Source organism: Stegostoma tigrinum, chromosome 1 (genome assembly GCF_030684315.1).
Source record: "Stegostoma tigrinum isolate sSteTig4 chromosome 1, sSteTig4.hap1, whole genome shotgun sequence".
Classification (NCBI taxonomy): domain Eukaryota; kingdom Metazoa; phylum Chordata; class Chondrichthyes; order Orectolobiformes; family Stegostomatidae; genus Stegostoma; species Stegostoma tigrinum.
The window spans coordinates 37,177,501-37,190,481 of NC_081354.1; the positions used below are offsets into that span (position 1 = coordinate 37,177,501).

The 12,981-nt window shown below is 41.2% G+C and overlaps 1 protein-coding gene across 2 annotated transcripts in view; it reads right to left on the reverse strand.

Annotated features, from left to right (window-relative positions):
* Positions 1–5,048: 5,048 nt before the first annotated feature.
* Positions 5,049–12,981, reverse strand: part of LOC125455748 (interleukin-8-like) — a 32,374-nt gene continuing 24,441 nt past the window's right edge. Inside the window, exons 2-6 of one of the 2 annotated variants that reach the window (XM_048538151.2) lie at positions 11,824–12,240; positions 8,111–8,339; positions 6,464–6,599; positions 6,240–6,323; positions 5,049–5,498 (exon numbers count right to left, since the gene is read on the reverse strand). In XM_048538151.2, the coding sequence (XP_048394108.1) occupies positions 5,489–5,498; positions 6,240–6,323; positions 6,464–6,599; positions 8,111–8,174 (294 nt within the window). In that variant the 5' untranslated portion in view covers positions 8,175–8,339; positions 11,824–12,240 and the 3' untranslated portion in view covers positions 5,049–5,488. Of the gene's footprint in view, positions 5,499–6,239; positions 6,324–6,463; positions 6,600–8,110; positions 8,508–11,823; positions 12,241–12,981 lie in introns of those variants that run through there. The other variant, XM_059651187.1, reaches the window with a different exon arrangement.

Below are 12,981 nucleotides of genomic sequence, written 5' to 3' on the forward strand. Positions count from 1 at the left end.
CAACTGGAAATGGCATGACTGCAGACCTTTGATCTAGGTAAAGGTTGATCCCTTGCTTGGAGACAGTAAGGACTGCAGATGCTGGAAGCTAGAGTCAATAAGTGTGGAGCTGGAAAAGCACAGCACATCAGACAACATCCGAGGAGCAGGAAAGTCAACACTGTTGTTGACTTTCCTGCTCCCCAGATGCTGTCTGACGTGCTGTGCTTTTCCAGATCCACATTTGTTGTCTCTTGATCCCTTGCTTGTTGGTAATAATAGAGGGAGGGTTGTAGAGGGCTAAGAGGTTGCAGATTGTGGTTGATTATGATTCTACTAGGGTGGATAACCCTAAGCGCTACATTGAAGCCCAGTTTGGAAATTCTAAATCTATCTCATTCAGCAAATAATACTCTGGAGGGTGTCAGCATTAAGAAGATGAGACATTGTCCCCTCAGGGCCGGGGCGGAAGTCAATCCACCATTGCTGTCACAGACAGATACATCTGTAACAATTAGACTGATAAGGATGAAGCAAAGCAACTTTCTCTATCATGTTAGTAATTTCATCAACTGCCTCCCACTCAGTCTTGATGCTATGTCCTTCAGAACTCGACCCATTTTGGTTGAGAATAGTGCTAGTGAGTCTCTCTTGATGATTGAAAGTTGTCTATCCAGAAGCATTCTGTACACTTGCTACCCAGGAGTTTCTTCCAAGTGGGGTTCAACATGAAGGAATACAGATTCATCAATTGAGGCAGAGTCGTAGGATCAGGAGAAGGCTCTCTTGCCAATATCTAACCTGATCCCATGAAAATTTACAGGATTTGGAGTCAATCTGAGCATTCTCAAGGCAACTTGCTTCTGACTCTGATCTCTGTGGCACAGTTGTTGGTTGGTAAATTTTGATGGTGAGATAGATGTATCAAGAGATGTTGATGGAGAAGTCTGGCATGTTAGCTGAAAAGGTACGATTTAGTTAGTAGGGCAATTCCAGACTATTGCTTGACTAGACTGTGGGAGTGCTCTGGAAACAAAAAAATGCTGGGAATCACAACAGGTTTGTCAGCATTCATAGAGAGAGAGCAAGCTAATGTTTCAAGTCTATATAACTCTTCATCATAACTCTCCACTATCTTACATCAAAAGCCATGATGTGGAGGTACTGGTTGGACTGGGGTATGAGGGGTGGGGGGTACAGTAAAAAGAGTGTTGTGATCGAGGGGAGGAGAGAGATTGTGTGTGTGTGTGTGTGCATGCACACGTATGTGTGTGCTTGAGAGGATATAGTGTGGTGGGGTCAACTGTAATGTGTGTATCTGCATGGTACAGTGGTGAAACCATGCAGACGCTATGACAATGGATGAATGAATACCATGCAACAATTGCCAAACAGGGATGTTCCCTCCCAGTTGGAGAACACTTCAGTGGCCAAGGACATTCGGCCTCGGATCTTCAGGTAAATGTCCTCCAAGGCGGACTTTGGGATACACACGAATGCAGAGCTGCCGAGCAGAAGATGATAGCCAAGTTCAGTATCCATGAGGTCGGCCTTAACTGGGATCTTGGGCTCATGTCGCATTACAGGTGACTCTCACCCATGTGACATGCATACATTCACACAAACACACACACACACACACACACACACACACACACACACACACACACACACACAAATCAATGGGGTGAATTTATATTTGCAGATACGTTTTAATTTGGTCAAAAAACATACAATTTATAGACAGTCAGTCAATATGGTATTTTATAAATTCCTACTTTAGAAATAAAACCAGACTGGGTCCAAACAAAAACATAGATTCTAAACAAGGTCACACACCTGACATACTTTTTCTGACCTAAAATGTCACCGCATCTTTATACTGATAAAACCTTTACTTTTCTCAGGACCATGACTTGAAAATAATTCAGGAATATACAAATACATATTAATCACTAAAACCTTCTAATTGATTAAAGGTTTAACAGCATCTTAGGTTTGTTTTGTACATGCTCATCAATAGTGTGAAGTTTTGATCTTTTATTTATAAATTCTGTGCCCGAGGCTACCGCTCTCACTATCACCTGAAGAAGGAGTGAGGCTCCGAAAGCTCTGAAACCATTTGGAGCATGACCTGGTGCCTTGAGATTTCTGACCTTTGGTTAAAAAGGAGGGAGGGAAAAGCACGTTAGCTCCTTTTGGGGTGACTGTCCCATCAGAGATAACCCGCTCTAGCTGTTCCACTCTTATTTTTGGAACAAGTCTTCCTGGCCTCCAGAATCTAAGTGCCCTCACTGCACTGCTATCCTCTCTCAACACTTCACCTGACTCAATGATTCTCTGAGTCCTGCCCAACCAAAATCTACGGAGTCATCTAGAAATCCAGCGTTTATGGTCCTTCTCCTCTGGACTGCATGTCGTCCCTGTGGGAAAGTGGTCTTTGCAATTTCATCAGGGCACTGTGTGCATCTGTCATGGCTGGTGTCTGGTTGATACTGTGTGGTCCATACAATTTCATTGCTTGCATAGCTCCTTACTGTTTATTAAACATCAAAGTTTCATGCCAGCTGTAAAGTGTGCAATGATGCTTGTACTTCTCCAAGTTTCTCTGCAAGTTTTAAAATGATCCAGGTTTTGTGCCAAAGTGTAAAAAAAAATTCTTGCTTTCTCTCTCTCTTGCATTACAAAATCAGCAAAGTTAGCACTGCATAATTTTGTTCAGTCTGAAAAGCAACTAATCCGCTGCTTTCTTCTTTTGTCCCAGTTTCATATCCACACAATTATCCTTTTATCCTTTGGTTTCAATTTTGCTAATGCATTTATTATACTTCATTATCTTGATTGCAGGCATTTTTAAAGTTTGATTGCTAAACATCTACTACATTGTCGATCAATGAAATACATATTTCCTGTAAGGAATCTGTTTTTCTTTCATTTATTAGCCCAGACTTTTCCAACTAATTTGGTCTAAGTTAATTGTCCTTGAGAGCTCCCCACAGTCAATGGCCAGTCTGATTGACCAACAATTGAACAGTGTCAGCAGTATTAGAATTCAGCTGTAACAGCTACTGGGGCTACAAGCATTCCAGAGGAGAAGGACCATGAATACTGGATTGATCGATGAGTCTGCAGTAGTTTTTGCATGGGGAGGGCTCAGAGAATCCTTGGGCCAGGTGAGTGTTGTGGGAGGGTGGAAGTGGGGTGTGGGCACCCAGATTTTAGAGGCCAGGAGGACTTGTTCCACAAATAAAAGTGAAACAGCTAGAGCAGGTTACCTCTAATGGCACAGGTCATCCTGAAACGAGATAACGTGCTTTTCCTTCCCTTCTTTTCATCCAAGATAGTGAAGTAACAGGCTAGCCTCCTTTGGTTTTACAAGCTTTGGCTGCGTGTGTTATTGTGGCAGGGATGGAAATAGGCATTTAAGTGGACATTAATAGGCCATCAGCATGGCAGCAGAATGTTGGTCTTGTCTCAAAGCAGCTGTGAAAATTGATTGATTTTGAGACTAACATCAAGGTACATGGAGCTAATGTAGAGAAGTGGCTTTAAAGTGGATGATCAGTCAAGATCGGATTAAATGTAGAGCAATCTCGATGGGCTGAATGACCAATTCCTGTTTCCATTCTTCTATCTTTTATATGCTTCTTCCTTGAAGAGATCAGAATGCCAAAGACTCGAGAAGTCTGCTGTTATCAAATGTTACATGCTCATGGGGTGGAATCCCTATCTGTTTATGAAAGTGAGATGGCATTGTGTTGTTGTTTTTAATGATGCCTTGAAGCTTAGAAGAGGTAAACCCGATAGAGCTCCTCTCTACTGCCTCACCATGATGCCAAAGCTAATGAAATGACGTGATCTACTGTAAAGGGAAGTCAATAGCTGGGCATTTGCATGATTGTACAACTCCCTTAGTTCAAACAGATCCTGTTCGCCTTAAACAACTCCATACCCCTGCATCATTGCCACATTCCATATTTCCTTATCACCCAAATAGCTGTCAATTTCTGTCTTGAATATGCTCGAGCAACCAATCAACTCTCTGGAGTAGAGAATTTCAAAATTTCACAACTACTCCACATTAGGGGCATTTAAACAGTCCTTGGATAAGCATATGGATGATTTTGGGGTAGTGTAGGGGGAGGGGCTTAGATTAGTTCACGGGTCGGCGCAACATCGAGAGCCGAAGGGCCTGTCCTGTGCTGTATTGTTCTATGTTCTATGTTCTACTTGAGGGAAGAAGTTTTTGTTTTGTGCTAAATTGCTGATCCTTTATCCTGAGACTTTGACACCCTGTGCTAGGTTCTTTTATTGACTGCCATGCCTTCAGTTGCCAAGGCCCCAAACCCTGACATTATCCCTAAAGATCTTTAGCTTTCTCAACTCATTTAGGGGATTCCTTAAAGTCTACCTTTGAAAATATTATTAGCCATCTGCCCTTCAATCCCTCTATTAAAGGTATTGTATAAAAAAATGTTGTTGTAAAGACACACAAATGGTAGAAATAACTTTCACCCAAAATTCCCTTTCTAAACATACATCACAGCACTGCTTGTGTTCAGAAAAAAAGGTTTTGTTTTAAACCCTACAGAAGTTTCAAAGTAGATCAGCTCCTCGCATCAATTTCATAGCAGAGTCTGCACAACTGAGTAATGCAAGAACCCTATGTGTCCTGCCCTCCCCACAAGTCATCAGTGAGCATAACACTTTTCAGTTTTAAGGGACCACAGTCACTTGGGGAAAATTCCTTGCCTGTGATTCAATTATTCCTACAGCTATCATTTTGTTGCTTGAAGCTCGCATTAGTTAGTAAGCACAGATAATTATGGCAACATGCAAAACAACTCAGAATATATTTTCAATATGTAATTTAATATCCAAGCCAAGGCAATATTAGCCCCAAGGTTTACATTCTTCAGTTATTATAATATGCAGATAAATTAAGGAAAAATGCATCAAGAAAATTCTAATTCAAAAAAATTACACAACTTGCATATATACATCTTAATTATTAATATGTTTGTTAATAATTCTTGGAAGTAATAAATAAATACAAAACCAACCATATCTCTGGATTATGCAGTAGAAAAAGCACAGCGTTCAAAGAACAAGCACATTACTGACAATTTGTCATACTGAACAATATACCATTGAGTAACTATATTCTCCAACATTGCTACCTGGCAGCAAATGATGAGAATCCTGTTTGAGAAACAATTAATAATTAACTAAAAGAGCCATTGATCAAGTCATCTGTTACTTCATATCAATATCTCACTTGTTGTCAGGTTACTTCAGAACTTTGGCTGTAAACCAATTAAACATGGAAATATTCACATTCCTATGTTTAAGGTGTTAAAATCATTAAATCGCTGAACAATTTTCAACAGTGAAAGCCAAGTTAAGCCTTGCTGCCTATGATGACTCCACACCAATCCACAGCAGCCAGATCCCCAAAAGTGGCTATTAATATTTAGAGTTGAGCTTCTCTTTAGCGAGGTCAACCCAACTACTTGGATCTATGGAAAGGCAAGAGCAAATAAATACAGTGAATATTTGCATCATACAATACTTGTGAATGACAAATTGCTCTAAAAGCCATTAAATTATGTCAGAAATTATTTTAGTTGGTTTGATATATTTACAGAATTGACTCAAAGCTGAGTAAAATATTAGGTATTTAATTAAATAGAATATTAAATACTTAGAATCAAAGACAACCCAAAACAGCCATACCTACCCCTCTAACATATTAGACATTGGCTGCAACCTCAGATTAGCAGTTTGTTTACTATTTTGTTCTGTGAGGCCTATGGTTGCATTTGCACAAGCAGTTCTTTTGCAACATCATTGAGCAGCAAATCTTGTTTGTGAGCTGCATGATATGAGCCTAATATGTCCAAACCAGAATCTGTTTCTTTACCCATGACAAAAACTCCAACTGTCTAGTTAAGAGGGAGTAAGTGTACGGTGACCAAGAGCAGGAACTGTAGAGATTTCTATCTTTCATGAGGCTTGGAGAAAGGAACCCACTTTAGCTTTCAATTATAGTTGCCCAAACCAGAACAAACCAAAAATAATCCTTGAAACTTTCTCAGTCAGTACTATACCACAAGATATACTGATACACTGAGCTAGGCATGCAATTTGTCAATTTAATTCTGAATAATGTTACAATAAATTGAGCATGATTATTTATGAAAATAAAAGGAAATGATGCCCTTTCCCCATCCCTTATCCCTGTATAGATTGAAACATACTTCTTCATCATCTTGCTAAGGACTTTCTTCAACCAAGGTGCTGTAGGATTCAGACACACACGATCATTGTTTTTAAGGCTGGCACTGCAAGAAGAGAAGAAAGGCATTTATTTCAAATTGTTAGTTATCTACAGCCGCTGATTTAAGAAGTTTGAACTCCTATTTCAATCTAGAATTATGGCTGTTGCTGAGTACAGAAAATTGAAAACGACCTGAGCACTTACATAATTTCTGTATTCTCACAGTGTGGCCCGCTTGGGATGATTTCGATATTAATCATGTGCATTGGATGGATGAACTTGGAGGTTGTTTTTATACACTGACAGCGTAGACTCAAACCTGTTCTTCCAATTGAAGCAGCTGTAAATTAAAGAAATTTCAAGCTTTAAATAGTTATTTTTAGATTTGCACAAACTGTCTGTCTATATGAGCACTGACCCTACTAACTAAACTGCCACCTAGCCCCTATAATCATTCTCCTGACGCTGTCAGCCAGTCAGTCAGGGAACGTCAGCCAGCACTAATGCAGGTTGAAGGGGTGGCTCAATGGTTGACGCTCCTCACAGCACCAGGGACCTGGGTTCAATTCCACCCTGGGCAATCTGCCTTGCCAGGTCTCCCAATACTGGTATTGGTGTCCTCCAGTGCTCTGGTTTCCTCACACAGTCCAAAGATTGTGCAGGTTATGTGTAATTCCGATGCTAAATTGCCCATAGTATCCAGGGCTGTGTTGGCTAGATGGTTTAGCCATAAAAAATGCAGGGTTACAGGGAAAGGGGCTTGGTCTGGGTAGATCTCGATGGGCCAAATATCCTGCTTCCTCACTGTCAAGATTAGATGATCGAGAAAATTTTCCAGCTGTCATGTTGCCATAATTTCTAAAACTCAAAAAATTGAAGAAAGACTAAAAGATTTTGAATCTTTTGATGGCAAAATTATTTTAGGTGTGTCCAACAATTTTTCAATGACTTTGGACCCTCGTTTGTGCTGAATTTTACTAGCCCTTGGTGCTGGAAATGGAAGAGAGGATGGGGATTGGGACCAGGGAAAAAATGGCTCACTGTTTACTGTAATTCTGCTGAAAGATATTCACTGCAACGGATAAGGGGTATACAGTGAGACAAATCATCTGCCCACTCCATTGAGATGGGCAAACAGTTATAGCCCCATTTATGGCCTATTTTGAGGAATGGCTAGTACTGTGTCTTTGGAGGAGATGTATTCATGCTTCCATGAGGCCATCCGCTTTTTGAAGACAGTTTCCCTGTAACAGCCCACAGAGCCACCAGAGTTAGTGGTTCAATGGGACAAAGTTGGATCTACGGGCACGAAAAGCAGGTCCCTCAGTTCCAATTTCTCCTCCGCCATGCAGTTTCCTCTCTATTCCATAAGGCTATTGCCCTCGGTCCCCTAAGTTTAATGATTTACATGCTGCTCAGAGGCACATGCGTTTTGCAGGACCTTGCCTGTGTGTCTGTCAACAGTGCTGACCTCTCCTGGTGGCACTGCTGAGACTGCAGAGCTGCAAGCCCTCCAAATAGACCAATCAGGAATAAAATTGCTGAGCCAGCCCCACTGCTGGTAAGTGGTGTCTTGGGCCATTCTGTTCCAGTTTGACTTCAAGGTACCAAACTCTGTGCTAAAATTTAGCCGTTTAACTCTAATTATACACATCCTCTTCCTCCTCATAGTAACAATTATTAAAATTGAACAATGCTGACTTTTCAATCAACAATGAATTAGATTTCTTTTTGCTGTTAACTTTCAGATAAACTATATATGTGGCAGCATCAGTCAATGGACTAAGGAGCAAAATCTAATCCATATAGTTATAGATTCTGCATAAAGGCTGAAAATTATATCCTTCTTACCTTCTGTGGATGAAGCACACAGTACGAAGAGAATGAGAACAGTGAGAGCAACTTTACTGCTCATTGTGCTTTGCTGGTAGAAAGATCTTGATCTACTTGCTATTGCACTGACTGAGCCTGTGACTGGCTTGTTGCTGCTTACTTGCTGTATTTATAGCCAGAACACCTTGACTCATCGGAGGTGTTGGCTCATCTTGGAATTTCTCCGGATGTGTGGGATTAGAAAGAGCTACTCATTAAAACATTAGATAAAAAATGATAAAAAAAGATTGCTGTCATTAATTGTGTCTTTCAGAATACTTCAAAGATTTATTTTCCTATTGCAAGATTAGTTTCATTCCCACTTAATTGCCAAAATTCCAACTGAGAATAATAGAATGTTCACAGTATCTCAAAATATTTTAGTGTTGATTTTAGAGCAGTACAATAAAGCTTGGTACTCATTGAATAATATGAATAAATACTCAACATATCTCCAAGCACTCCTACTCCCTCCTCCCCATACGCCAATGGCCCCCACCATGTTCCTACACATCCTTTATCAGGCTCCTTCACCCTCCCTACCAAGCTCCTACATACCCCTTTCATGCTTCTACATGCCTCCACTGTGCTCCTACACTGCCCATACTGTGCTTCTATAATACCCTCACTGTTTTCATACTTACCACCTCTGTGTGCCCCCTCCCCACCCTACAGTGCTCCTACACCGTGAACCCCACGGTAGAGATTCTAAGGAGGTCATCCAGTTGGGCTTCATAAAATCTCTGATTGGGGCTGTTAATCTGCAGCAAATGGGGAGACCTGGCTGACAGACATATGCAGGAATGTCAGAGATTCTGTTCACTCTGGCAGCTGATTCTGAGGGAGCTGGATAAGTGTCTAGGACTTTCTTCATGTAAATAAAAGGTGACTTGGTGACAGGATATCTGCCTGTCTGGAATTATTTCAATGGAGACAAAAGACAAACACACTCTGAAGAAATTTGCTCATGATAGTCGTCTTTGAGTTGGGATGAGCATTTCTGGCTTCTTGCCTTTATATGAGAAGCTTGACTTGTTCGACTCTGCTGTTGAAGAATGGACGCAGCATGGATAAAGTGCATTACTTTTCCCAGACAAATGACATTGGGACAGATGAAAAGCAACCAATAATTCTCTTGGTAGCTTGTGGATCCAATTGGAACCTAAATTTCCCCGAGGCACCAGATACTAAAACCTTTCAAAGTTGGCAGATTTAGTTAAGAAATATTGTGAACCAAAGCCTCCTCTAATTCTGAGATGCTGTCAATTTCACTTAGCAATTCAAGAACTAAGGGAATCCGGATTGGGATTTTAACTTGGTTCGGGTGACTGGCAGGGGCATGTGAATTTGGTTTAAACCTTAATGAGATTCTGAGAGACTGTTTGATTTGTGGGAATAATGATGTAACCATGCAAAAGTGCCTAATAGCTGAAGTCCAAATGGACTTCAAACAGATATTGCAACTGGACTAATGATCGGAAAATGCAACAAGTAGAGTGTATGATTTGCAGGGTTTTCTGATGGAACTGGGCACCCTCGCCAGGCTGACTGAGCGTAGGTAACAGCACTTGAGTAAAGGCAAATGCACAACCTCACTCAGGACATATCCTAAATAGACAGACTTTAGGTCAGCCCTCAGCAAAGCCTCAATACAAAGTCAAGACTTGGCCAAACAATTAACATTGCTTTCAGGATCCAGGCCAGCAAGCCATTGGAATTGCTGGCAATATGCAAACTCGAAACAGCAAAACAGTCCCACTAGATCCAAACTGAGTGAGAGAACTCATAGGCCAGTATCCAGGAAAGTGCACACTCTTGAACGCCCATCAACTTCTAGATTGAAACAGTTAAATTGCTTAGCAACATCCGAATCAGAGCCAATCAAAATGAATGTCTGGTTAAATAGTCACCTTGTTCTGCCTCCACCTGGTGGGTCAGTGTGGGTGGCACGATGACTCAGTGGTTAGCACTGCTGCCTCACAATGCTAGAGACCTTGGTTTGAATCCTGGAGTTTGTACATTCTCCCTGTATCTACGTGGATTTCCACTACCTGCTCTGTTTTCCTCCCGCAATCCAAAGATGTGCAAGTTAGGTGGATTGGCCATGCGAAATTGCTCATAGAGGTCAGGGATGTGTAGATTAGGTGTAGGGTTATAGGGACAGAGTAGGGGAATAAGTCTGGGTGGGATGCTATTTGGAAGGTCAGTGTGGACTCAGATGGCCTGCTTCCACACTGAAGGGAATCAATGATTCTTATAATGGAGAATGATACAAATGCGGCCATGTTTCACCCACCTTGCTTCTATTGCCTCCTTCTATGATCTATTCTCATCATGCTCCATAAATAGTGCTTCTATTCCCACACTACCCATCCCCCACAAACCAAGTGCCTTGCTCTGAATATACCTCAATGGGCCCCTGCCCCACTCTCATCAGTCTCTTACTTATCTCATTCTGTTCTTCTGCTCATGCCTCTCCCCATATGCCTGCATCTCCTCAAAACCTCCTGTTCTTCCTCCCCATTACTGCCATTCTATCTGTGCTGGCCCACTGGTGCCTCTGCCTTTAATTACCAACACCTCTCCCCGCACCATCATGATTCGACTTACTCTGCCTCCACTCCCTCCCTATTACTGAGCTTTTCAGGTTGTTTTCTCAAGCTCCCGATTTCTCAATGATCTATGTTCGCTCTAGTTTTTTTTGTTCGCCCAGAAGAAAAGGCTGAAAGGGAGTAAAAGACTGAGAGGAAATTTGTTGAAGGTGTACAAATCATAACAAGTCTAGGCAGAGTGGATAGGAAGAATCTGTTCCCAATTGAAAAAGCACCAAGGAACATAGGACACAGATTTAAGATAATTTTAGATTTCACAAAATTCATACATTCTAAATTTAAAGGAATAGCACAAAATGGGTGGTAGTTAAGTTTTCTGGGTAAAATATGAAACAAGCCAAGAATGAGTAAAAAATTAATAGGGCGTAAAAAATTGGGATATGAGATTAAGCTAGCTAGGATTACAGAAAAAGTTGGAATTCCTATAGATATTTAAAAAGAAAACATTTAACTCAGTTGATTGCATACAGAGAAAAACTGGGCAATTAATTATGGAAAATATGAAAATAGCAGTGAAACGAAGACGTAGTTTGCACAGATCTTCACAAGAGATGATATCAGAAACATCCCAGAAAAAGCTATAAATCAGGAAATAGAAAAGGACAAACTCAAGAAAATTACAATCACCAGGGAAGTGAGTGTGAGAAAGTTATTGTGACAGTGAACTAACGACACCCCAAGTTCTGATAGACTTCATCGTAGGGTCTTAGAAGATGTAACTAGTGCAATAGTTACTATTGGTTTTAATTTTGCCAAATTCTCTAGATTTGGTGTAGGCTCCATTAGATTGGAAAATAGTGCACATAATTCCTTTATTTGAAAAGAGAGGGAGACAGGAAGCAGGAAACTACAGGCCTGTTAGCTTACCAGAAGATGTTAGTAGCTACTAATAAAGAAATTATGAAAGAATATTTCGGAAAAAAAATCAAGATATTCAGGCAGAGTCAAATGTGGATTTGTGAAAAGGATATACAATTTATTGGAATTCTTTGCTATGGATAAAGGGAAGCAGCAAATAGGTGTTTTCACATTTGCATAAACCCTGGATGATGAAGAATGCAGACTCTGTGTTGCCCATACCTTGTCCAGGGCAGTCATAGAGCAGACGTTGGAGATGCTGAAGATATGGTTCCACTGCTTGGATTAATCTAGGGTGCCCTCTGGTGTAGTCTAAAGCAAGTGCTGCATCATCAGGGCATGATGTATTCTACACAATTAGAGAAGGCAATAAGATGGAGGAACTGGGGAATGGGAGCAGTCTTCTGAAGAGAAAGACAAGGGTCTAGGCCCGAAATGTCAGCTTTTGTGCTCCTGAGTGCTGCTTGGCCTGCTGTGTTCATCCAGCCTCACATTTTGTTGTCTTGGATTCTCCAGCATCTGCAGTTCCCGTTATCTCTGACATGAGGTGGAAGCTGTCATTATCCAAAAGAGAGATCAGCTGGACAAAAATTGATCACAAAAGAAGATGCTGGAATAGCTCAGCAGGTCTGGCAGCATCTGTGAAGGAAAAAACAGAGTCAACATTTCGGATCTGGTGACCCTTCCTCAGAGCTAGTGCCTGATTTACAGCATCTGCACTTCTTTCATTTTTTTTGAGAACCTCATTGATATCTGCATCCAATAGAAGAGAGCTGGGTGCAGCAGAAAATTGTCAACTGTGACATCTTTTACTTATGATTGGAGGCATGGTGAGTCACCTCAGTTGGCTAGGCAGCCAGTTGAGATGCAGTGTGATGCCAACACCGTGGCTTCAATTCCCAAATGACCTGAGGTTACCATGAAGAGCTGTCCTTCTCCAGCTCCCTGCTTGCCTGAGGTATGGTGACTCTCAGGTTAAACCACCTCCAGTTGTCTCTCTCTATAATGAAAAAACAGCCCTATGGGCTGTTAAGACTATGTGTGACTTTACTTTTCCAATGGTGCTCAAATCTAAGTGTCATTACCGGGACAAAGTTATTCCTGTATTGGCATCTTGTCTGTCCCTATTATCTGTAAATAAAAGCTGATGTTTTTGTTCATATTTGTCCAGTTGTTTGTTTGCATGTGATGTTCTCGTTCAGGACAATGACAAGCCTCGTGTCTACAGTGGGCATTGAGGACAGGGCAGCACTGATTTAGAGGGCATCTAGATAGGTACATCTAGGGACAAATGAAGAGTGTGGAGGTGAAACCATCACTAGTGCGAGGCAACAAGGTTGTATGTATGAGGGGGTGTCAGCTGTGACAACTGTGTGTCAT